The sequence below is a fragment of the Sceloporus undulatus genome, chromosome 2 (genome assembly GCF_019175285.1).
Source record: "Sceloporus undulatus isolate JIND9_A2432 ecotype Alabama chromosome 2, SceUnd_v1.1, whole genome shotgun sequence".
Classification (NCBI taxonomy): Eukaryota; Metazoa; Chordata; class Lepidosauria; order Squamata; family Phrynosomatidae; genus Sceloporus; species Sceloporus undulatus.
Genome location: NC_056523.1, coordinates 198,162,240 through 198,188,199, shown reverse-complemented (window position 1 = coordinate 198,188,199; position 25,960 = coordinate 198,162,240). Strand labels below are relative to the sequence as shown.

General features: G+C 41.5%; 1 protein-coding gene across 1 annotated transcript; it reads left to right on the top strand.

Annotated features, from left to right (window-relative positions):
• The first annotated feature begins 1,007 nt into the window (after positions 1-1,007).
• On the top strand, positions 1,008-24,604 carry HGD (homogentisate 1,2-dioxygenase). The gene is made up of 14 exons (XM_042448910.1): positions 1,008-1,171; positions 7,320-7,391; positions 7,935-8,023; positions 9,923-10,028; positions 12,127-12,186; positions 12,786-12,877; positions 13,700-13,734; positions 14,955-15,034; positions 16,500-16,599; positions 18,553-18,677; positions 20,645-20,749; positions 21,063-21,189; positions 23,318-23,499; positions 24,319-24,604. The coding sequence occupies exons 1-14, from the start codon at positions 1,148-1,150 to the stop codon at positions 24,442-24,444; spliced, it is 1,323 nt and encodes a 440-aa protein (XP_042304844.1). The 5' UTR covers positions 1,008-1,147; the 3' UTR covers positions 24,445-24,604.
• Positions 24,605-25,960: the final 1,356 nt, after the last annotated feature.

Genomic DNA, 25,960 nt, shown 5'->3' with positions numbered 1-25,960 from the left:
ATGCATGCATCATTTAAACAGCATACTTCCAAAGTGACCCGAAGCAGCTTTATTCTGGCCTGTCTGTTTAGGCCCTGCTATTCTTTTTCTACCTCTTTTCTCCCAGCTCTCCCCTAGAGCTAGATCAGTGGTTCCCAACCTTCCTAATGCCACGGCCCTTTAATACAGTTCCTCATGTTGTGGTGACCCAAACTGATGAAATTATTTTCGTTGCTACTTCATAACTGTAATTAAATAGGTGTTTTCCAATGGTCTTAGGCGACCCCCCATGAAAGGGTCATTTGACCCCCAAAGGGGTCCCGGCCCACATGTTGGGAACCACTGAGCTAGATGAAGTTAGATTAGATTAGCACCCTGAGCAACTTTCCTATTTCATTGGTGGTCTCATCTCCAAATACTAACCAGGGCTGACCCTGCTTTGCTTCCAGGATCAGACAGGATTTGGTGACTTTAGGGTATTTAACACAACTAGAAAACATTTGTCATTGCACCAGTAGTGTCCTTCCATTCCCACTCCTTATTTTTACTTAAGAAATGGAGCTTCATCACAATCTGGCCGCTTTCTAAAAGTAACTCACTACAGGTAACACAGTTACTTGTCACTCATTCCATCCAATTTCTGGTTGGAATGGATCATGTACTTTTGTTGGCACAGCGTGGCCATGTTTCAGCCCAGAAATGAGGAAAGTTTGTTTCTGTAAACAAAATTCTCTTTGTAAAATTTAATGGGCAAGAAATCTGAAAGCATCCCTTTAAAACTGAGGCAAATTAGGATTTTAATGCACATCTGGCTTAATTCTAAATGCTCCCTTTTATGTTAAAATACTATTAAAAGCTCATTTATTTGAACTTAAGAGTTAATTTTTCTGAAATTAGTCCCAAAACTGCTGAACAATTGGCCCCTGGCCCCAGCCTTTTTTGGTTGTTCATCAACTCTTCTGTAGCTTCCAGAAAAGAAGCCTGTTGTTGATTAAACCCAGGCTCACTTGTGCAAACAGTGAGAAGTTTCCCTTGGACTTTCTCACTCGCGGGGCTCAGAGTCTGCAATCCCACTGGCTTCGTTGTCTCCAGAACAACCCTTGAAAAATCACCTTTTTTAATTCTGGAGAAAAGATCTTGCTTGGTTTTTGCAACCACCCCAACCGACATGGAAAGAGCAGCAGAACTGAAGGTAAGATCTCCATGAGAGGTTGGAGCCTCTGGTTCAAAATTACCTACGAAAATTCCTCCCAATGGATTTCGAACAGTCTTTCTGACTAATGGAGTATTAGAAGGATTTTTCCTGGGGTATATGGAGGAGGGGAAACCTTTCTTATTTTGAAGACTGGCTCCAAAATGCTTTCAGTGTGTGGATGGAAACCAGCACCAGATGATTTTCCCAGAGCCCTGAATGCTGGCATATGTGGAAGTGACGAGGGAAGTCATTTGGGGCCAGGGAAAACCTATTATTTGTCTTAGAGTGAGAGTCCCTTTTTATTTATTTATTGTTTAGTTTTACTCTATTCTCCTCTATTTGTTTATTTTTAATATATATAAATTACTCTTCATCTGTGAGCCAGTGTGGTGCTGTGGTTTGAGTACTGGACTACAGTGGAGATCAGGGTCTGATTTCCAACTAAAAAATGAAACCCATTGGGTGGCCTTGAGCAAGTCACACTCTCTCAGCCTCAGGGCAAGGCAATGGCAAACCCCCTCTGAACAAATCTTGCCAAGAAAACCCCAGGATAGGCTTGCCTTAGAGTCACCGTAAGTTGGAAACAACATGAAGGCACACAACACACACACACACACACACACACACACTTGCACCCACATGTACGCTCCTTTTTTTAAAATGTGGTATAAATTTTGAAATATACTGACAAATTTAGAGACAAGAAAACTCTGAAAGCAGCCAATAACACTTATCAATTTAAAAAGTCAAAATTGATGTTATAATGTAAAATGTATTGACATCTTGATCATTTAATTGCAGGCTTTTTTTAAAAAGTGTTTTAAATGTTCCTTCCTGATCACCATTTAAAATGTCAGACTTTATTTTGAACTGATGGCTTCTGCAGATTCAGATTGTGGAGATTATTTTGAGGCCAGAGTTGAGTGTAGAGAGCCATAGTGGTTTGAGTGCTGGGACTACAGCTCTGAAGAACAAAGTTCGATTCCCACTTGGCGATGAAACCCACTAGGTGACCTTGGGCAAGACACACTCTCTCAGCCTCAGGGGAAGGCAATGCCAAATCCCCTCTGAACAAATCTTGCTAAGACATCTCCATGATAGGTTCACCTTAGGGTGGCCATAAGTTGGGAACAATTTGAAGTAACATAGGTGTGTTCCTTTCTGGATGCCCCTAACCCTAGTACGTGCCAAGCACGTACAAAATGGTGGCGCCCATGCTACATGGGCGCCGCCATTTTGATGTAGCAGACGCTTAACATCCACACGTCATGGTGCGGAAATGGCGCCGCTTTTTGCGGGTTCTTTTTGCTGTGCCAGGGAATCGTGTGGTTTGTTCGCTGCGGTTCCCTGGCGCAGCAACCATGGGCACCGGCAGAGCGCCCTTTTTGGGTGCTCTGTAAAGCGCCAGAGTTAAGTTTTTTAAAAATCCTTTAAGTGCAGATCTGAACCCCACAAATTTCAGGATAAAGCCAGGAGAGTTTTACAGGAAAAGAGATTCCACATAAATATTCAGAAGAACCTCTGGGCAGTAAGAACTGTTTGACAGTGGAAGATGTTCCCTTGGAGAATACTGGAATCTCCTTCTTTGGAGGTCTTTAAACAGAGGCTGGATGGCCATCTGTCGGGTATGGTTTGATTGTGTATTCATGCATGACGGGGTTCGACTAGATGGCCCTTGAGGTCTCTTTCAACTCTAAGATTCATTGATTCTAATACAGAGTGGCCTGGCACCTTCCCAGCAGTGGCCTTTCTTTGCAGCTGCAACTCTTCTCCATTTGGCCCTACAACTAACACCTCCCTGGCTATGCGATGGAGGGCGTGTTCCTAAGTTAGCCAATCACACTGATGGTCTGCTTTGCTCTTGCATACTTTTTCTGAGTTAACTCTAAAGGTCCCAAACAAAATCTTTCCAGCCAGGGTTTGGGTTCCCCCCACCTGCCCCACAGTACTGCAAAAAATTGCATAGCACTTGGAACACTTTTATTTTTGGTTGCTGCTGCCTCACTTTATTGAAATTGGAGAGGAGAGGAAGCAGTTTAGTTTCTGTGTTTCACAGTTGTTGTTGTTAGCCGTCCTTGAGTTGATCTTGTCTCATGGCGACCCTGTGAATGAGAGATCTCCAAGACACCCTATTTTCCATTACTCTGCTTAGTTCCTGCAGATTCATCCCCATTACCTCCTTAATAGAGTCAATCCATCTGGCTTGCATTCTTCCTCTCTTTCTATATCCCTACCTTTCCCAGCATTATTGTCTTCTCCAATGAGCTGTGCCTTTTCATGGTGTTCCTAAAGTACAACAGTCTCAGTTTAATCATCTTGGCTTCTAGGGGTATTTCAGGCTCGATCTGTTCAAGGACCATTTTTCTGATCATCTTAGTTATCCATGGCTAGAGAGACATGTAGCACCTTTGAGATTAACTTTATGGCTAAACAGACAGGCAAAAAGAGGTGCTTTCAAGCCGACTTGAAGATGTGGTGTTTAGATGACACATGCCTTGAAGCCAGCAGGAAAGTGCCTTCTAGGGGCCTTATGCAGAGAAAAGCCGTTTCAAAAAGAAGAAGCTTTTTTCCGCTTCTTCCTGGCTTGAAGCCATATCATGTGGTCACAACATGAACACTCCAGCTGCCTTGGGAGCTGGCGGTGCGATTGGTGGGGTATCAGTGTGGCTTCAGAAAAGGCAGCTTCAAGCCACTTTTTCCTGCCCATCTGTTTTGCCCCTAAGAAACAAATTGGCAGCATGAATTTTTGTAGACTTCAGTCCTTGGTGTCTTGAGCACTCTTCTCCAGCACCACATCTCAAATGAGTTGATTTTCTTTCTATGTGCTCCCTTCACTGTCCAGCTGTCACATAAATACATGGTGATGGGGAACACCATGGCTTGGATAATTCTAACTTCAGTTGTATATCTTTATTCTTTAAGATCCTGTCTGGTTTCACAGTACTCTGCACAAAAGGTTGCTTTCTATTACAAGGTGCCGGACCTCCAGGTGCACAAGACTTGCCTGGAAAATAATAAAAAAAAGTGTGAGCATTGAAATTGGGATGTCCTCATCCAGCCCTTTCTGTAGTTCATGCTATGGTTTTGAGGCATATAGCACCTTCCTCACAAACAAACTGCAGGTTCACCACTGAAAATCCATGCAGAAGGCGAGAGGTGCCATTTCAAGCAGGAAAACAGCACAGGGGAAACCTCTTATCTTTGTATTGAAACCTTCTGTTCCCTGTTATAAAATAACACAAGTATTCTGGACATCAGCAGGGAATTACAGCTAATCATGACTCCCCTCTGCGAGCACCTGAATCATAAATATGTTAATTTATTTTAAAAAAATCACTAGCATCCCTGCCTCAGTTTTTATATTAACATGTTGAGTGTACACTTTAAAATGTGTGGTGTGACTAAAAGACCTTGGGTAGGTTGACAGGAGGCTGTTCTGGAGGACCGTGCGCATGAAACACAGCTAACTTTAATTCCAATATGCTTTGTCATGGAGGGGGGTCTCAAAAGTCAGCGATTCAGATTGAAACACTTTATAGAGATAGCAATGCGATTCAGGAGAATCTGTGGACATCCTTCTCAGGGGATGTTACTTAGGGGGCGTTCATACTACAGAAATAAACTGGTGTGGAACCGGTTTGTTTCTGTGAAGTTCACATTTGCTCCAACTGCAATGGGTGCAGTTTGCGGTGTGTATTTGTGAACAAAAAGCCCACTTAAACCGGTGCATTTAGCACCGGGTCCCTTAGCAGGTTTTTAAAAGAGCTGCAACGATTTGCAGCTTCAGTAATGTGGACACACTACAAAATTTATTCACATTGTGCTGCATCATTCCTGGAGATGGAGGTGCCTCCATTTTAAGGGCCCGTTATATGTTTAGGTTAAATGTTCCTTATCTAAAAGCAATCATTCCCCAATTTCACCTTGATCCACTAACAGCCCATATAGCTAAGATTGTTGTCTTTATTTCAAAGCAGGAAAAATAGGTTCTGCATGTGTGTGTATGTGTTTGAATGACAAGCTGTGGGTAACAGTGGTTGATTTTTAATGAATAATGCTTAGGTCCCTAGGTCTCTCAGTCTTAGGTTTTGGCCGGGAAAGTTCAAGACTGGGAATGATTCTAAACTAGCCATCCTAGCTTTATGCCTCACTAATTTTATAAGTGAATAATAAAATAGTTTTTCAAAGCTAGACATCACCAGGGTGGCTTGCAGAAAATGTATTATGCAGAACCTTGAGGAGCAATGCTATTTATATTCCATTTTATGAATTCTAACTTCAAAAGTATTTATCCGGTCATGCTGTCTAATCTGTTCAGTTAAAGGTCATGATCTGTTTGTCAGCATTAAGCCTCCAATGAGAACATTTAACTTTATATACCAATTTCTCCAGCCTGTGAACATTGTTTTGGTGTTTTTCAATATAACCAAAAGATGAAAGCCCAGTGCAGCATTTAAAAATTAAAAGATTAAATGTTACTAAATGAAATTTTGTGTAGAGTTAATATTATTCACTGCAGGAACGTAAACAAGCAAAATAAAAACTAGAAGAAGTGATGGTTTTTCTTTTCACAAAGGAACACCCTTCTCAGTTTTCCAATATCATGCAATCAATTCCAGAGAACTTTAGAAATGCCCTAAACATAAAATCTTACAGCTGTAGAATGTGAGAATTATGAATGCACAACACCAGATGAATCCCCTTTAAAATTCAGTGAATGACGTAACAGAAGACATTAACCCCTCTTAAAGACTGTCTTGGCTGCATTATTTCAAACTCATTCCAGACATCTGACATGCACGTAACCAGCCTTTAACTGATTTATCTGCCAGGACATGTAGAAATCTTCTGCTGCAATGATGCTTCAAGTAGTGGTCCATGGACTGGTGCTGGTCCAGGAACCATCAGGTGACAATCCTTGGACAGTTTTCAGAAATACCAACAGCTAGCATGGTGCAGTGGTTTCAGCATTGGACTATGACCCTGGAATCCAGGGTTCGATTCCCCGCTCTGCCATGGAAACCTGTGGAGTGATCTTGGGCAAGTTGCACTCCCTTAACCCTGTGATAGGTTAGGGTTGCCACATGTCAGAAACTACTTGAAGGCACACAACAACAATAATGCCATCAATGGGCACAAATATGTTACTAGTCCCTGGTACAGTGAGGGGGGGACTGCTGGTCCCCCACATCAGTGAGCAAGAAAAATGCTTTGATCACAGGGCAATGATAGCTGCTCACATCTTGTAAGTCCAGTGTAAAAAGCAGAGAACATGCCCAAATTCAGGTGCAGAAAGGACATCCTAAAGCATTCACTGCCATTGATGGCTAGCCCCATTTTGTCCACCCACCATTTCATTTCTGATTGTGAGGCCAATTCTTTTCCTGAGTCTGTAGGATTCATTTTTTCCCCACTTAAAATGACCAGTGATGGGCAATGTAACTACCGAGATTGGAAACTCTACCCCATTAGTCTGCCATTAATACAACAATTTCATTTGCTTTGATATGCTGCTTTGTTGATCTTGTTGTTAACTGCTCCCAAGTCAACTTCAACCGCATTATCTATTTATTTATTATTCTTTTACCCACAACTTTTTCAGATCCTAAAAAATTCACCTGAATTTGAGTTATTGTTTTTCCTTTTAGATTTCGTAGGCCCAAAGAACACTCTTCCACATAGCAGACACTTCACACAGGAAGGGAGTATAGTCTTGATTTACCTTACATTGACTAGGAAATATCTACTGCCCTGAAGATGGGATCCTCCTGGGGGTCTAAAGTTGAATGCAAGTATGGGCAAAGTATGGGCCTCTAGATGTTGGACTGTGACTCTCACCGGACATAGCCAGCACAGACAGTGGTGGAAAATGATGGGAATTACAGTCTAACAATACCTGAAGGGCTGTACTTTTACGACTCTTGGTCTAGTGGGAGATACCAGCTATAGACTAGAGTGGCAATGCTGACCTTCCTATAGGAAGTGTGCTGGAAATACATAGAGCTTGCCAAGAAAAGCCCATAATAGGTTCACCGTAGAGTTAACATATGTCAGAAACGTGAAGGAACACAACAACAACATTTTGACTAGAGTCACAGCCTATCTCTTTATAATTCAGCATATGCAATGTCCTTTTGTTTTGCAGTACATGTCAGGATTTGGTAATGAGCATAGCTCTGAAGACCCACGCTGCCCTGGAGCCTTGCCAGAAGGACAGGTATTGGTGCCATTTTTTGAATATGAGGAGGGATGGCTAACCTTCATTAGAGCTATTCCAGATGGTCCTGGGAACAGAGGATTGCTTAGGGAGGCAGGAAATAAGCTTTCCTTTCCTAATCTCCCCTCCCAAAAATACTTTTGTTCAAAAAGCATAACTATTGGGTTTCATGTGCATAACATGTAGTTAGCCTCTTCAACTCGCCTTGAATCCCATTGTGGGAGAAAATCGGGATATAAATATTTGAAATAAATAAAATAAATAAATTCCCTTTCCATAAGACAAAAGTGTATGTTTGCAAAAGACATCTACACACTATTTTTTTTTATTATTAAAAACAAAATTTGGGGAAATGAATTTGTAAGGAAATGTTCAATTGTTGTTTAAAAACTGGTAAATGGGAAGATAATAAACACTGTTTACATAAGTATTGGGAAATAATCTCATCTGTATTTCTCTCTATGTGTTTATGTGTTAAGGAAATAACACGACAAAAGAAAATATGATTCATTTAATCCATGGTCTGTTTCTGTTTTGGTTTAGAATAACCCCCAAGTTTGCCCATATAATCTGTATGCTGAACAGATCTCAGGCTCGGCATTCACCTGCCCACGATCCACAAACAGGAGAAGGTATGCATTGATGGAGAAGGGGAAATTAGTTACAGATGGAGGCTTATAGGAAGATTTGCGGAGATGGTGGAGCGGGAGAACAGCAAAATGCCATGGGCAATTGACACATGGCTCTTCTTATGCCTATGGAAAGAGCACCATCAGGACACACAAGAATCTGCACTGTCAGTCTCACACACCTTCTCTTACAAAGATATATTTCTTCTGATACTAGAGATGATATGTAGCTAATCTGCCAAGTGTATCTGCTGCTTGAGATGTCTCACACAGGAGATTATCACACAAAAGGCTTTCAGATCACAGTGCTATTGTCTCATTATTGAAGTGGCATTGCATTAACGGAAACTCTAGTTAATGCAAAATGCCAGGCAATGATGCTTCAATGATGGGACAATGATGGGATCTGCACGACATTGTTTGAAAGTCTTTTGCGTGATCGTGGTCAATCACACTTTCCAGATGGGATAATGTCCAGATAAGCCTGATGTCACATGAAAATCTCCTTGAGATCATGCTATGAGAATGGGAAAAGGACAGGACAAGGACCTTTCATCCCCCATCTGATAATATGTACCTTGATTTTGTTCCAGACAGACTAGTATACACAAGACTACCTATGAAAAGTGTTTGAAAACTATAACTGGTCCCAAATACTGCAGTCTGACTGCTGACTGGATCAATTACCAGGAACCCACGGTTTCCTTCTTACAACACCTTCTTGAGCTGGTCCTCGCCCTTCAATATGGCTGTATTGTTGTGCTAACTTTGTTTAATCTATTTGTAAATGAGCTTGAAGATGTCTTAATAAACCCCAATAGTCATGGCAACAGGACTTGGAGACAGGAAAATATTTTATGCAGATGATGCAGACATTCTTACACATTCTAGACCTGGGTTTAATTATTTACCAAGGAAGTTTGTTTATTGAATTTATACTTGCCTTTCCCCCCCAAGAGTGAACCCAAGGGGGTTATATTTACAGTAGCTGTGTCTGGAGTCAACAGTTTGCAAGCCTGTTCTATCTCCAACAGATTTAGAGACAGCTTTTTCTTCAGAAAGATAAATGGGCTCCTCTTTACTTACCTTTTATGTTCCTGATCAAGCAGAAGGGATATGCACTCCAGCACTGCAGAGGGAGAATGCATAACATAAACATAATCCAGTAAAGCAATTTTGATAGGGTTCATGAGTTGAGAGTGATATAATGATAGCCATTCTTGCACTCAATGTGTTACATGACGGAAGAGCCATATTTTCCCAACAGTAAAGTATTTTAGTGTTGCAAAAATGGGTTCTAAACTACAAACAACAGTACTACTGTGAATGAAGATGCCTGGATCCTTGCCACAGAAATATAATGAATTTATGGGTATTTATGGGGGAGGGAGAAGACTGATGTCAAAAAGTAACTTCAGGTAGAAGTTACACAAGGTATATGTATGCAACTGTTCCATCCAATGTAGAAAGGGGAAAACTCACTTTCCACCAGCCTTGCTCCCAAGACTTTCCATGTATCCTTCATTGCTGGGACTGGACAAGCTGGCTAGCACTCAGTGTGCATGAAAGCCTTGATGTTTTCCTTCAATGGCATCTTATATTAGTATCCACTGCCAGTCTTTTCTTGGAGTTAATACAACAGTATGCCTGGGATCCTGGAAACATAACTCACAAAGAAACCAATACAATTAGGATGGACCAATGATGATTTAGTATATTGAGTCAGGGCCATATATTAATCCCACCCCACCCCCATCTTCTATTTGGACTGGGGATCCAGCTATAAACAGGAAGTTTCTTTATGTGTAAGACATGACAGAAGAGGCCAATAAAGCAATATATGTTACAGGAATATTTGGTTAGCAAATATTTTATATCACTTTTTGGTGTGTTTTCTCTCAGCTGGCTGTATAGAATTCTGCCTTCTGTTTGCCACAAGCCCTTTCAACCCATGGATCAGGATTATCTGACACATAACTGGGATGAAGCTGAGCCTGAGCCCAATCAGGTAGTGATATATGATGCAAAAGTACAAGAATGAATGATAATATTGGACAGAAAACTCTTGGTTCTGTTTTATGGAAAAGCCAGTGCTTAAGGGGCCATGGATGGAAGCCCTGGTTTTTTTGGGCAGAATGCCTTCACTGATGCTTCTTTGCTTTCTTTGCATCACACAAACAACAACATGTATGGATAGCCAGAGAAGGGAAATAAATGTTTTGCTGTTGGCTGGTCCGGGGGCACACAAACCAGAGAGAATAAATTTGATAGGAGCAAAGCCAACACAGACCAGCCCTAGGCTATAACCAGTGGTCCAGTGGGCAAGAGCACTGTTGGTAGTTCTGAATGGGGAAGGGGTAAGCATTAGGGATAGGTTAAGGGTCTGTGCAGTCACTGGTGAGATGTGTGTATGAGGGAAACTTTTCTATGAATATACACCAGCACAACAGACCCAATAGGTGAAGGCTTGAGAGTTGTTAGATCCATAAAGATGGAAGTAGCCAGAACCCTCTAGAATCACAGAATCGTCAAATCTTTGATGACTGAATTCAAAGGGACCATAAGGGCCACATAGTGCAACCTCCTGCCCTGCACCAGCTTTGCAGACAAGTTCATTTTACAGAAGGTGGAGGAAGCAACAAGGGAATAGTCTATTTTAGATTAGAGTTGGAAGGGACCACAATGGCCACCTAGTCCAACCTCCTGCCTTGCAGGAAAACACAAAGCATTCCTGAATTATGGTCATCCAACCTCTGTTTAAAGATCTCCAGTGAGGGAGAGTCTTCTATTCCCTGGGGCAATCTATTCCACTATTTAACAGAATTTAACAGTGAAAAAATTATTCTTAACCTTTAGGTGGAATCTCTTCTTTCTAATTTGAATCCATTGGTTTATGCTCTAGTTTCTGGAACAACAGAAAACAAGTTTACTCCATCTTCTATATAACATTTCTTCAGATATTTAAAGACAGTTGTCACATCTTTATTATTCCAAGGCTTCATGAAAGGAACTCTATTCTAAAATAGGAAAGTTGCTCAGGGTGCTAATCTAATCTAGCTTCATCTAGCTCTAGGGAAGAGCTGGGAGAAAAGAGGTAGAAAAAGAGTAGCAGAACCCAAACAGACAGGCCAGAATAAAGCTGCTTTGGGTCACTTTGGAGGTATGCTGTTTAAATGGCACATGAATCTTAAGAGGCCAGAAGCTGCACCAAAGCTGTGCTCCAGTCTTTAGGAGCGCAGCTTTGGTGCAGCTTTGGCACGACTTCTGGTCTCTTAGGATGCATGCATCATTTAAACAGCATACCTCCAAAGTGGCCCGAAGCAGCTTTATTTTGGCCTGTCTGTTTGGGCTCTCAGGCGCGTTACAGATTGCCTAAAAGCGGCAGTCTGCTGGTGGTGCCAGTTGCTGCGTCTGGGAACCGCAGCGACCAAACCGCGTGATTCCCGGGCGCAGCCAAAAATGCGCCCTGGAAGTGGCGTCATGAGGCGCTAGTCACGCAATCGCAGCGTCACTTCCAGGTTGCGACGTCCGGACGCTACGCATCCGGGACGTCAAGATGGCAGCTCCCGTGTGGACGGGCGCTGCCATTTTGTATGGACCCAGTCCATACTAGGGTTGAGGGGCATCAGGAAGTGACGCCCCTTTCTAATCCTAGCACGCCCCTTCCTAACCCTAACACAGACTTTCGGCATGTGTGTAATACGCGTTTGTTTACTTTACAGAGGGGTCAGGATAGATAGACATTTTATGCACTGAGTTGAAAGATTTTGTTAGGTTCAATTTGTTCACCTTCAGCATTGTATGCGGTTCAATTTGTGATTCAAAATTTAGAAGTCAGTCTTCATCATCTTCATATGTGATATTATTTTTGTAGTGGGTGCAGACATTGATTAACCATTACTTAGCGGTGCGGAGCATAGAAAAGGTTGGGCACCACTGCCTTAAAAGCCGTTGGAGTCTCATAGGTTCATTCTAATGGCGGCTGCATTTCCTTTCTACTTGTACTGGTTCTAATGGGAGAAGCAAGATTGAATGTACAGTAAAAGCCCTATTCTTATGGTGATGTACTTGCATATTTAATATTATGTTTCTCTGTTTTGTTCCAGTTGAGATGGAAACCTTTTGAGATCCCTGCAACTTCTCAGAGAAAAGTGGACTTTGTAACTGTAAGTTAGAAGCTTACAGTTAGAAGCATTTCAAGAGCTTCTTGCTAGATCTCACTGTAAAGGTGCTGTGCAGTTTGAAAGATGATTTGCCCCAAATCATGCATAATTTTTGTTTGTAAATGATTCTGAATGGCACACATAGACCTTCTATTTATTTAAAGTATTTATATCCTGCTCTTCAGCCAAAAGGCTATCAGAGCGGGTTACATTTTTAAAATTCTATCTTTCCATCTGACAGAACTAGGGAGGAAGAAATGATATAAAAATAACCCATGTAGATTGGCTTTTGAAAAATGAAGCAAGAGGTGCTGCCTCAACCTCAAAGCCATTTAAAACAAGTAGTATCTGACCATCTGGAAAAGCAATTACCCTAACCATCTGATCTGTGCAACAACAACAACAACAACACAGTCTGACACTGCTTCTGTGTTGAAACATGCATGGTTTTAAATGCCTCTGATTAGTTTTAATTGAATAAGGAGAACAAAGTGTTTCTCTAAGAGTGAAAGCGTTTTGTTGATGGCATGAAGACCAATCAAAGGGACTTCTGTGAAAGCGGCAGCTATTTATTCTGAACCTCTGGTGATTCTTTGCCATAGGGATTGCACACTGTGTGTGGCGCTGGTGATGCCAGGTCTCGGAATGGGCTTGCAATCCACGTCTTCACCTGTAACACCTCCATGACCAACAGGTTTGTGAGTCATGTGCAGACAGTCAAAGGTTCTCAAGGATTCTGCACACAGTTCTGAATACCATCAAATATTATTTAGCTGTATTTTATTCTGTGAATTCTAGGCGAGGAGATACTGGGCTGGATGACCATCTGTTGGGGGTGCTTTGATTGTGTACTCCTGCATGGCAGAATGGGGTTGGATTGGATGGTCCTTGAGGTCTCTTCCAACTCTGATTTTATGAACCCAACAGTAGACATATATTGGCAGAGACTGATAAAGAATGGTGTCCAGGTGGGGCAGGGATAGAAGAAACTGGTCAGGTTAAATTGACAAGATTTTACAAATGTACCCTCTATAAATATTTTTTTGCCACACCATAGTGCTATATCCAGATGTGTCTAGTTATGTTTATTTAAGGAGCTAAATAAGTAGGAAGAGTGCATGCGTATAACTTGAAGCAGTGGTCCAAGCCCAAGCACAGGTGCTGAGGGAGGAAAACTGTGTCCTAGTACCCACAGCTTCAGAGGAATCTGGAACACAACATTATACCCACCTGTGATAAATGGGAGTCCAACACCAATGCAGGCCCTTCTATAACATCTGTAGGATCTCATTGCCTCTACCTACTTCATATATCCACAGAACACACTTTCATTTCTCATGTTCCTAGAGAAGAAGGGAAAGAGACTTTGCCCCAGCAGATAACTGGATGGCAGAACAAAAGAAACCTGATGGGGTTACAAAGGCAGTGGGCTCTGGGATTCAAATTAAGGTTCCATTCTTTATAACCAACTTTTTGTAAATTTGGGAATCCTTTGCTTGTTCTTCTTCCTCTACAGATGCTTTTACAATTCTGATGGAGACTTCCTGATTGGTAAGTTGCCATTTCATCCTTACCACTCTGAAGTCTTGTGCACTATACCGTTTGCTTTATTTAAAGTTGAAATATTAATCCCAAAGTGACTGGAAGCAATTTGATGCCTTGTCACACATAGAGGATAAAATTAAATATTAATAAAATAATAGCTCTGTACAGTAATCTCACATCATCTACTCCTGATGTAGTACAGGATATTGTATATATCAGTCATCCCACATATTTATTCAGTGCAGGATCAGTGCCTTTTTACATATTAATCCCTGAACATTGGAGGGTGGTATATTAGTCATATTACCAATCTACACAAAAATAATTATATAAGGGGATGCTGAAAAGTTCTTATCCCGACCTAGAAGGAATGACCTAGAGCCATGAAACTTACATGCTATTCCACATATTCACTCCAAATTCAATGCACTTGGCACATTGTTCCAGTGACAGGACCTGGGAGACTCCAAAATGTATGGCCAAGAAGAGTACTTGGGAACACAGTAAGGAATAAAGGGGTGTGGTCTTGTTTGATCTGTTGAGAGAATCTGTTGTGCTTTCCATTTTGGTGGGAAATGCCGAGCTTGTGGGGGATTGCCTCTTTTAGGAAACCCCTTTTATCCTTTGTGTCTAAGCTGTCTGCATGTCTGTGAGCACATTCGGATACTACCTTTTGAGTCACTGCAACCTCCAAACAACATGCTGGTATCCAGCAGTGCAATATAAAGATATCAAAGTATCAAAAACACATTGTGGGGATATTGAATTGCTTACAATATGTAGTAAAGAGAATTCTGCTTTCCTAGGCAGAGGAGGCAGTGGGAGTAACCATCCAAAGGTTCTGTCTTACCCTTGCAGGCTTGTAGCACTTTTTGAAAAGGTCCACAGAATGGATTTTTTTTTTAAAAAAGACACAGAATCCAAGGAAGAGAAACAGAGAAAGGACTAACTAATGAATAATTTTTCAAAGAAGGTTTGAGTGAGTGTGCTGGAAGTTTGGAAGTGAGATTCCCACTGAAAGATACTCAGTTCAAGGGTTTTCCAGACATGGCTCTCATATGCATAAGATCCATATGAGTGAGTCACGGAGACCAAAATGTGCGGAGGATGGAAAAAATATAGACTACATTTAAAAAAAACACACACCACAATCATTTAACGCCTGTTGTCTATGCCAGGGGCTGCTATAATCTTTCAACGTAACTGGTTTTGTTTTCTTTCTCCAGTACCACAGCAAGGGGAACTGCTCATCACTACAGAGTTTGGCAGGTTGTTGGTAGAGCCCAATGAAATCTGTGTCATTCAGGTGAGCACTGGATCCTACTACAGAAGTCACTAATCCTCATCTGCCATCCTTGGCCTTCTAGTTCCAAATGTCAGTTATTACATAATCAGAGTCTCTTTTCCTACAGCCATAGCAAGTGGGCAACCCATGTCCATGTAGCAGAAATACATACCTGAGATACATTGGATGCCTACTATTCACTATACTATTCACTGCATGTAGTTGCTCAAGTGGTTAAGACGCTGACTCTGTGTATTGCAAGATCAGCAGGTTGGCAGTTCGTGGCCTGGATACTGCATGACGGGGTGAATTCCCATCACTAGTCCAAGCTTCTGCCAACCTAGCAGTTTGAAAGCATGCAAAATGCAAACAGATAAATAGGTACCACTCCGGTGGGAAGGTAAACAGTGTTCTGTGCAGTCATGCTGGCCACATGATCATAGAGTAGCCTCTGACAATGCTGGCTCTGTGGCTTAGTAATGGAGATGAGCACTACTCCTTACAGTCAGACACAACTTGACAACTTTGTCAATGGAGAATACCTTTACCTTACCTACTATTCATATCTGAAGATTATGTCCCTTTTTTTGCCTGTTAACTAGTGGCTCTAGAGAGGCCAAAAGGGATGTGGCGCATATGAACTCTGCAGTGTGCATCCACATCTCCATTAGTCTCCAGTCAATGGGGCATATATCTCCATTACTGAATTAGGGCATGATTCTATAAGAGAAGGAAAACCTGTTGTTTCTAATGTTCTTATTAACTGATCCTCTCAAGAGCAATAGGTAATTGGGGGACAGTGGCAGACCAAAAGTGGGTCTTGGGAGTGTGCGCCGCCCCAATGCAAAACATAAGGGACTGCAATGGTGAAGAACTGTGTTCCTGGAGTGGAGTTAGCCTGAACATTACAAGAAGCAAAAGAGCAACTGATTGAATTTTGTGAGGCCAATAGTTTCTTCACTGCAAATACTTTCTTCAGACAATCAAAGAAACAACTGTATGCCTGGACCTCACCTCGTGGCCAATAAAGAAATCAAACAGACTACAAAATTAAAAGCAAAAGTTATAGAAACTCCATTCTCTCTGCAAAAACAAGAACAAGAGCAGATTGTGGCACAGATCATGAGCTGGTAACTTCAAAAATTAGAGGAAATCTAAAGAAGAACACTAAACCAACCATTGGGCCAAAATACAATCTGAAGAACATCTGTAAAATCTAAAGTAAAAAGTAGATTTGTACTATTAAGCCTAACTGACTGGGAACCAGAAGAACTCGTGCCTGGAGCAAAGGACATTGTGAAGGAAGAATGCAAAAAGACACAATCATCAGCCAAAAAGAAAGAAAAGTCTAATTGGACAACAGATGAAACTTTTCACACAGTTGAAGGTAGACAAGAAGCAAAAGATGACAGAAATAGAAACCATACTACTAAGCAAAAAGTAGTTCCCTATTATTAATTTTTTTTGTCCTCTCTCTCCCTTCCAGCAAGGGATGCGTTTTAGTGTGGAAGTATTTGGGGAAACCCGGGGCTATGTCTTGGAGGTATACGGTGTACATTTTGAGCTGCCTGATTTGGGACCTATTGGTAAATATTCATTTCTATTCTTACACCCCAAAACAATAGGAATGTAGTAGTTTAGTTTCTTAGACCTTTCAGAAACATTATAGAATATGAAACAAGCTTTTGAATTCTGAGTTCTCCGCAAAAGTCAGTCTTGATGTTCAAGAGCAACAAAACATATGTGGTGAGGTGAGATATGTTTCAGTGCTGTAATAATATTTCAGACTGTGCTAAAAGATAGAAGTGGAGTAAATGATTACTCTGAGAGCTGGCTCATACATTGATCTCGGGATTATTCCTCATGTTATCCAGTGAGTTTGAATAGCAAAACACAGAAAAGAGAATGTTTCTCTACACAATTAAATGAAAAAATTATCTACTAGATATTGTAACCACCAATTTAAGTTTTACAGAGATTGAGCAAAAATTAATGGACGATAAATGTAACAGTACCCTTTGGCATAACAACTAAGCAGAATGTGTAGAGACAGTGTTTCTGTGCCGAACGTAAGAGAGAAGAAAAATTCACCTTTATGTTCAAGAATGCCCAGAAAAATTCTGGATGCAAACCAAACCAAATATTACATTTTAACATAGCAGGACAATTCTTACAAGCAGTCCTTTGCCAAATTCTACCTACAGTGGTACCCCGGGATACGAATTACCCAGCTTACGAATTTTTCGGGATACGAAAAAATCCCATAGGGATTTATTGTTTCGGCTTACGAAGGTTTTTTCGGGTTACGAAAAAACCTCGGCGCTGTTTTGAATGGAGCCGCAGCAGAGCCGCGGCTTTTTTTCCATTAGCGCCTATGGCAATTCAGGTTACGAAGGTTTTTCGGGTTACGAAATTAGCCGCGGAACGAATTAATTTCGTAACCCGAGGGAGCACTGTACTTGAATTTATTGTTACAGTAGAAGTGTGCCTGATATTACTAGCTCCTATCAACATCACAGGGTCGCCTGCCGAGCCTTAGTTTTCTAGTGGGCATGTAACTTAGTAGGGGGGTGGGATTGAAGGTTTGGGAATGTATGTTTTAATTTTGTAAGCTGCCCCGATTATGTTTCATAGAAGAATAGGATATAAATTTTTATATTACACTGCTACCTCGGGTTACGAAATTAATTCGTTCCGCCATTCCCTTCGTAACCCGAAAATTTCGCAACCCGAAAAGGCTTTCCGTTAGCGCTGGAAAGCCTATAGCCGCGCTTCGCATTTGAATTTCGCGCCGAAATGAATTTCGTAACCCGAAAAATAGTTCGTAACAGTTTTTTCCAATCCAACTTTTTCGTATCCCGGAAATTTCGTAACGCGATCATTTCGTATCCCGAGGCACCAGTGTATTATTATTATTATTATTAGTAGTAGGGCCAGGCTTTCCTCCACTATGAAGAGGACATTCTCCATCGCCGCCCCGGCCCTTTGGAACACGCTGCCCACTGAGCTCCGCTCATCAACCTCCCTGGCCCAATTCAGAAAGGATTTAAAAACCTTTCTGTTCCAACAAGCATTCCCCGAATAAAATCCTGTGGGCCTCCCTCCTCTTCCGTGGCCAAGAGGTTGGGCTAATGGGGCTTTTAGCTTGTTATTTTATTGTATGTACTTATTTGATGTTTTATTGTATTGTATCTGTTTTGTTTTAATATATGTTGTGAGCCGCCCTGATCTTGGGAAGGAGCGGGATATAAATAAAAAATTTATTATTTATTTATTAGTATAGTATACAACTTTGCAAGCTCTGCCTAGCTATAAGAACTCTATCAACTCTATATTTCTGACCTGAGCTTTTCGTTCCTTAGAGCCCACCAGTTTCTATAACAAAAAGTAATAAAGATCTTCTAAATACAGATTATAACATAAAACCTTTAATGTAAAATACAGAGAAGTTTTGCAAGAGTAGAGTGGTGTTTACTGCCTCCAGTGTTCAAATATTCAATTGGTGGTGAAGACTTACCCATTGCTTCTTTCTCTGCTAGGAGCCAATGGGTTGGCTAATCCACGCGATTTCCTTGTGCCAGTGGCCTGGTATGAAGATCGCCAAGTAGCTGAGGGTTATACCGTTGTCAACAAGTACCAGGGGAAACTCTTTGCAGGACAGCAGGTTGGGAGATCAGAACTTTCATTTGGAAAGTGACACATTTCACAAAAGACCAGACATGAAGGCCAACACTCTTATCACACGGCCCACAACAGAGATTTCTTTCTGTCTAAAAGTATATACAAGTTTAAGCATGTCAGCTTCAATCTAAGCTAAACTCTTCCAATGTGACAAAGGGGAACCCTAATATTTAAGGTTTCATGTGGAGAGCAATAACATCAGAGACTCCCAGTATGGTTTGAGTGATAAGAAAAATCCAAAAGTGATGATCCTCTTTTTCAAGAAAAATCACATGCCTGTTCCTAAAACACAGGGATGCAGGGGAAACGCCAATCCAAATGGAAAACAAAAGCTGTGGGTACATGCATTAGCTAAGAGATGGATTGGCAAAGAGTAAGTGGCACAGATGACAAGTCACCAAAGCATGATTTTGGCTTGTTCTGGAGTTCTGCCTTCACTCAGATCTGTCACGTTAAATATATTTGGAACCATTTTGGTCACATCTCAAAATATGAAGAATATGGGGGGGAGGAGCCAACCAAGAGAGTAATGAGGGGCTGGAGCAACTGCTATATAATAAAAAATAGCAACATTTGAAGCTTCTTAGCTTAGAAAAAGGTAAATAAAGGGATAATTATCCATGGCAGGGGAAAAGTAGATGGAGAAATTTCTCTCGGTATGAATCTCACGTCTCCATGATGCATGCCCTGGCTCTGCCCCCAGGGCGCCATGATGCCACACGTCGCTCCACATGGCTCGCGTCATCACGGTGCTCCTCCGGCGCTGCATTCGGATGACACAGTGCCAAAAGGGTGCCGTATAGCCACGGCGCCACAGCTATCATGCCCAGTCAAGGGCGCAAAAAGGAGCCACTTTTTGCAGCTCCTTTTCACGCCCTGGAAAGGCCAGATTGGGGCAGTTGCCACAGCATGTGGTTACCATGGCCCTGGTCTGGCTGAAAAAGGGGCACCTGGAGACCACCCCTTTGGGGCAGTCTGCATAGCCCCTTCATCATCTTAATCTTACATCATGAACTTATTATTATTTACGGTATTTATACCCCGCCTTTCAGCCCTAAAGGCTCTCAGAGCAGCTTACAGTTATTATTATTTTTTAATTACACAGTTCCCTGCCCTCAGGCTTACAATCTAAAAAGACAAAACACAAAAGGAGAAGGGAATGGTGGTGGAGAAGGGGATCAGGTCCAGCAGTTTTTCTCTCCTTCTGAGGCCTGGACCAAGGCAGATGGACTGGAGGGAGGGCTATCCTTCTTAATCTAAGCCTGGCCCAATGGAGCTGGGCCGGCATCTCTCCCTCCATGGCTGGACTTACATCAGAAACTGGGTTCCTATTGTTCTACTGCATGTGTCAGCAACATTTGACTATGGTATCTATCAGAGGAAGTTTAACAGGATAGGATTTGGTGTACACTATTTCCAGTTCTTTCTCAGTTTTTACATGCAAATCCATCAAGTCCCCATCTTCCCTCCATTTTTTTTTTACTTTGGGTATAAAACCATTGGTGGTAATCTGGGATTTAATATTTCATTGTCACCAATATGTGGATGGCATTCAACTCTTTGTCCATTCCGGATCATTCCCTAAATGCTCTAGGAACCTTTAAACTGTTGTTGGCAGCAGCAACAGACTAGATGTAGAAAAACACATTTGGTCAGACAGAAGAGCTTATGGTCAATAGAACTGCCCTAGCAACTGAGATACAACCCTTTGAAATTACTGATTTGTGGTTTGTGGTTTCTTCTGGATGTGATACTATAATCCAAGGTTTTGGCTACTCTCAGGAGTAGCTTTGCCGACTGTTCATTTATTATTTTACCCTTGTTATCAGCTGCCTTGAGCAATGCAGAGGAAAGGAGGGGTGGAAGTGTGTTGAATAAGTAAATAATGTTTGTGGATATCAGACACTTTCCATAGACAAGACAGCTACTTTATTCTGCTTTATCTTACAGAACTGCTCTCCATTCAACGTTGTGGCTTGGCATGGAAACTACACACCATACAAGTACAACCTCAGCAATTTTATGGTTATAAACTCTGTGGCTTTTGACCATGCGGTAAGTTTTGACCTTGCTGAATTGGTCTAAAGGGCCCATTGTAGCATTCTGGTTGTTTGGTACTTTCTTGGTTCAGCCAAAGTCGACTGGAATCTATGTGGGAGGCACATGCAGTAAATTCAACAGCATATTTAGTTACTTTAAAGTAAAGTAATTAAAGACTTTTGAAGAGTCACCTTATTGCGGACTTGCAGTTCACACTGAAGTCAAGATGATCTTGGATTCTTAGTTTACAACTATCATAAAATACAGTCAATTTTTCAGTTTCATATTCAACTCTGTTTAAACAGTATGTCCTTTTTGGCATTTGTAGGATCCTTCTATCTTCACTGTCTTGACTGCAAAGTCAACCCGTCCTGGAGTGGCAGTTGCTGATTTTGTTATATTCCCACCCCGCTGGGGAGTGGCCACCAACACTTTCCGTCCACCTTATTACCACAGTATGTGTGCCATTCTTTCTTTTATACTTGGAAACCAAATATTTCAGTTCTCCACCAGGTACTTATGACACATTTAATAGAAGGTAGTTGCCAGTCCATAGATGAGAAAATGTACTTCCAATGACTATGTTACTAAGCACAATGTACTTCCAGGGACTATATTGCTAAGCATAGAAAATACAGCCTGCTGCTTATCCATATTTCAACACATAGGTGGTCCTTGAGTCTGGCTACCTGCTCTGGATGGGATTGCACACCCCATGAAAGAGCAGGCGCATAGCCTGGGAGTACTCCTAGATCCATCCTTGTCACTGCAGGCCCAGGCAGACTCAGTGGCTTGGAGTACTTGGGAACAGCTATGATCTTTCATAGAGACATGGTGGCTCAGGGGATAAGAAGCTGACTCTGATGACTGCAAGATCAGCAGTTTGGCAGCCCAAGGGTGGCATGACAGAGTGAGCTCCCATCACTAATCCCAACGTCTGCTAACCAGTAGTTCAAAAGCATGTACAAGTGCAAGTACTTCAGTGGGAAGGTAACAGTGTCCTGTGCAGTCGTGCTGGCCACATGACCACCGAGTTGTCTTTGACAACACTGGCTCTATGGCTTAGTAATGGAGATGAGCCCCTACAGTTGGACATGGCTTGACAACCTCGTCAAAGGGAAAACTTTTACCCTTACCTTTTATTCTATATTGCTTTAACTAGTTTTAATTTGTCTATTTTTAAATGAGAAACTATTTTAATATATATCTAATTTTTTAAATTTTTGTAATTATAAATGGTTTTAAGTTGATTTTATTGTAAGTCATCCTAAGATCTTCGGATAAAGGGTGGGATATAAATATTTTAATAAATAAAAATAAAAACTTTTGTAGGCATGGCTTGGCCTTTAAATGCTGTATCAGCACAACCTTGAAACAGCCAAGAATCCCCCTCATTTTTCAGAGAATCATAGAACCTTAGAGTTGGAAGAGACCACAAGGGTCATTCAGTCCAACCCCCTGCCATGTAAGAAGACAACTAAAGCCTTAATGGTAGTAGATACATGTAATAGATACATGGACATCAACTTTTTCTTCCAGCAGGGAAATCAGTGTGCACTTGCTGTGGTAGATCATCTAACAAGAAAAAAAAGAGCATGGCACAGATGTTGTAGGTCACTACAACAACTATGCTACCATCCATTTTTCTCATCCTATGTATGTAGTGGCACAGGTGTCCAGGCTGTCTCCTCACTGTCCCCAGCACAATGCTCACAAAAATTCCTGTTTGCTGTGCTTCAGAGATTGAGACAGCAGCTATATGGAGCTAGAAGTTATTCACTCCAACTCAAACCTAGTCAGTAACTCAGCAGAAGTCCTGCTACCTTTAGACCATGTGCTGAGGGACAGCACATGCATCCCAAACAAACAAAAACACCCACAAGTCTCCAAAGATCGCAGCCAAACAATCAGTGCTGGCCCTCAAAACACAGGATCACTTTCTTCTCTCTTCAGAGACTGAGCTCTAAAGACTGAACCAGCAAACATCTAGGACTTCTGGTTGCAACTAAGTCAGTGACTCAGTAGAAGCCCTGGCATGTAAACCATGTGCTCAGGGACAGTACATGCCTCCCAAACAAACAAAAACACCCATAATTCTCCAAAGATCACAGAGACTGAGCTCCAAAGATCGAGTCAGTAGCTATACAGAGTTATCATCTAAGAGGTTTGCTTGCAACCAAGTAAGTGACTCAACAGAAGTCCTGATATATAGACCATGTGCTCAAGGAGAGCACAGAGCCCAAAAACTAACTCAAACATCTATACAATCATCCAAACAGTGCAGCCAAAAATCAATGCTGATCTCCAAAACACAAGCTCACCTTCTTCTCTCTGGTCGGAGAGGAGATGATGGGCATGTATCTGCAAGGGGTCAGAAGGACCTGAAAATGGTCCTCCAGTCCTTCATGCATATGAACCCTTGGGCTCACTACATATTAAGAAACATCACAAGTCATAGAATCCGTGAAGTGGTTCAGACATCTTTAATCCCACATTGGGACTAGACTAGAGCATTGGAGCATAACTTATCCATTCCCATGATATCTTGTTGGAGTTGCAGAATGACTGAATTTATTTCCATAGGAAACTGCATGAGCGAGTTTATGGGCCTAATTAAAGGAACATATGAGGCAAAGGAACAAGGATTTCTACCTGGAGGAGCCACTCTACACAGTATGATGACACCCCATGGGCCAGACGCTGAATGTTTTGAGAAAGCAAGCACAAGCAAGCTGAAGCCCGAGAGAGTTGCAGAAGGAACTATGGTAAGAGTCTCAGGAATCCAAGCCGAGCAGCCAGTTATAGGGAGCTCCTATGTTTTTATCTTGACCTTGTTTTCAAGCTAAAGATGTAAAACAGAAGCAAATGAGAGCCGCATATATTGGTTCTAAGAGTCATCCCTATATTTGAACAGGAATGATCCAAAAGAAGTGGAGGGGAAGAGATAATCAGCTTATAACTCCCTGTAAGTGGAAGTCCAGGACTGGAAAATAACATTTTCAACATAGTTTAAGTCATGAGAATGACCTTATTAGGGCTTTGCTCTCCAAATGGGAGTAAGATTTGCAAATGTATGCAAGTTTGCAAATTTCTGTAATAGGAAATAAACTTTTAAAGTGAAGAATTATTGATCATTCATATAAGTCAAGAGCAGTAAATTGGAGTGTAGGCAAAGGATACGAAGGTCATTATTGTTTGTGTGCCTTCAAGTCATTTCCGAATTGTGATGTTCCCAAGGTCATGAGGTTTTGTTGGGAAAATTTTTCAGAGAGGGGGATTGCCTTTGCCTTTCACTGAGACAGAGAGATTGTGGCTTAAGTTTGGCCAGTGGGTTTCCATGGCCAAGCGGAGATTTGAAACCTTGTCAACCCAGTTGTAGTCCAATGCTCAAACAGTATACCAGGCTGGCTCTCAATAAGAATTAATGACATACAGGGCCCACTGTGTGTGCTGCTCTAGACCAAATGCTGTTGCCCACCCTTGAGCGAAAAACATGTTAAAGCAATTTGTATTATGTAATTAATATAAAGTATGTAATCAGATTCTTCCCTTTCTGAATGAACCCTCTCTTCATCTTCCAACAGGCCTTCATGTTTGAGACATCTTTTAGTTTGGCTGTCACCAAGTGGGCTCTGAAAGCCAGCCTAGACAAGAACTACTACAAATGCTGGGAATCCCTGAAGAGCCATTTTAATGCCAAACACAAGTGAAGAGTTTAGATATGCATATGCTCAGACGTTTCTTGCCAGAATAACTAAAGCATGTCAAGGGAACTGTGCCTTGATCAATCTTACATGCAGATACTCATGAGCAGCTGAAAGGATTAGTGATTAGTAATTGTTACACAATAAACAAAACTAATGGTCTTAATTGCTCAACTGTTTTATATGTGGTATCAGAAAAGCCTAAATATTTTCAATAATGTAGTCCAGTGCAGCAAAATACTTATCAGCTGCATCTCCAAAACCACTTATTTTTAAATAGGAAACAAAAGATAAATATGTGTTCCATAAAAAAAAAAAGGTGGGGTTGGATGGCTTTATTAGATTGCTAAAAATGTTACAAGCATGGCTAGAGTTCCTCAGAACTCTTCATCAGGTTTTGATGGCACAATATTTAGAGGATGAGACTCTCCTAGGTCTAAACAACTTGATGTCTAACAAGGAGTGATTTCTAAAATAAATCAACTCTTTGCTACTGTACTCCTAACAATTTCTATAGCAAGACTTTAATAATAATAATAATATGTTTTATTTGTAGCGCAAGCCATAACCAGAATACCCGCTTTGCCTATGATCAAAGCGGTTTACAGCATACATATGCATATACAACAAAGCAAGTAACAACAACAACAACAAAAAAACCTCTGCTTCTCTCCCCTCAAGATGGTGGTCGGGGAGGGCTCTTCAACTTGGCTTTAATCTCCAGATGTTTGGGACCATCAGTCCTCTCTGGCATAGACTCTTTGCTACTGTACAACCTGCAATCCTAACAATTTCTATAGCAAGGGCTTTAATCTCCAGATGTTTGGGACCATCAGTCCTCTCTGGCATAGACAATGATAAGAATTTTCAACTCTGACTGGCATTAGCTCTCTACAATTTCAGACAATATTCAAGTCCCGAAGCCCCTTACACCTACCCGTATTTTCCGGCGTATAAGACGACTGGGCGTATAAGATGACCCCCAACTTTTCCAGTTAAAATATAGAGTTTGGGATATACTCACCGTATAAGACTATCCCTCTTCCAACGCATGCCAAATAAAAATTAAAAAACATCAGATTTGATTTCAATATTAATTCAAATGACATGCAGGTACTTAGCAAGAAATCTTGTTGTATACAAAGCCTGCTTGGATTGGTCAGCTCTCCCTGCCTGCCCAGCCTTTCCTGTCTCCAAGAGTATCAGAGCAGTAGCTGCTTTCATACGATCGTCACATATGGTGGGGATGTGGCTGCAGCCGTTTTTAAGCTCCCCCCACCATATGCGGCGACCACAGATTCTCCAGTCTGGCTTGGAAGTTTCAGCACCTGCCCTATAATATGACACCCGGCGTATATGACGACCCCCGACTTTTGAGAAGATTTTCCTGGGTTAAAAAGTAGTCTTATACGCCAGAAAATACAGTAATTTGTTTTTTTTTAAATGTGCATTTTGGGGGCACTTCTCCTTCCAAAAATATTCCCACCCTACCCACAAAAGCACCCCAGAATCTCATACTAGA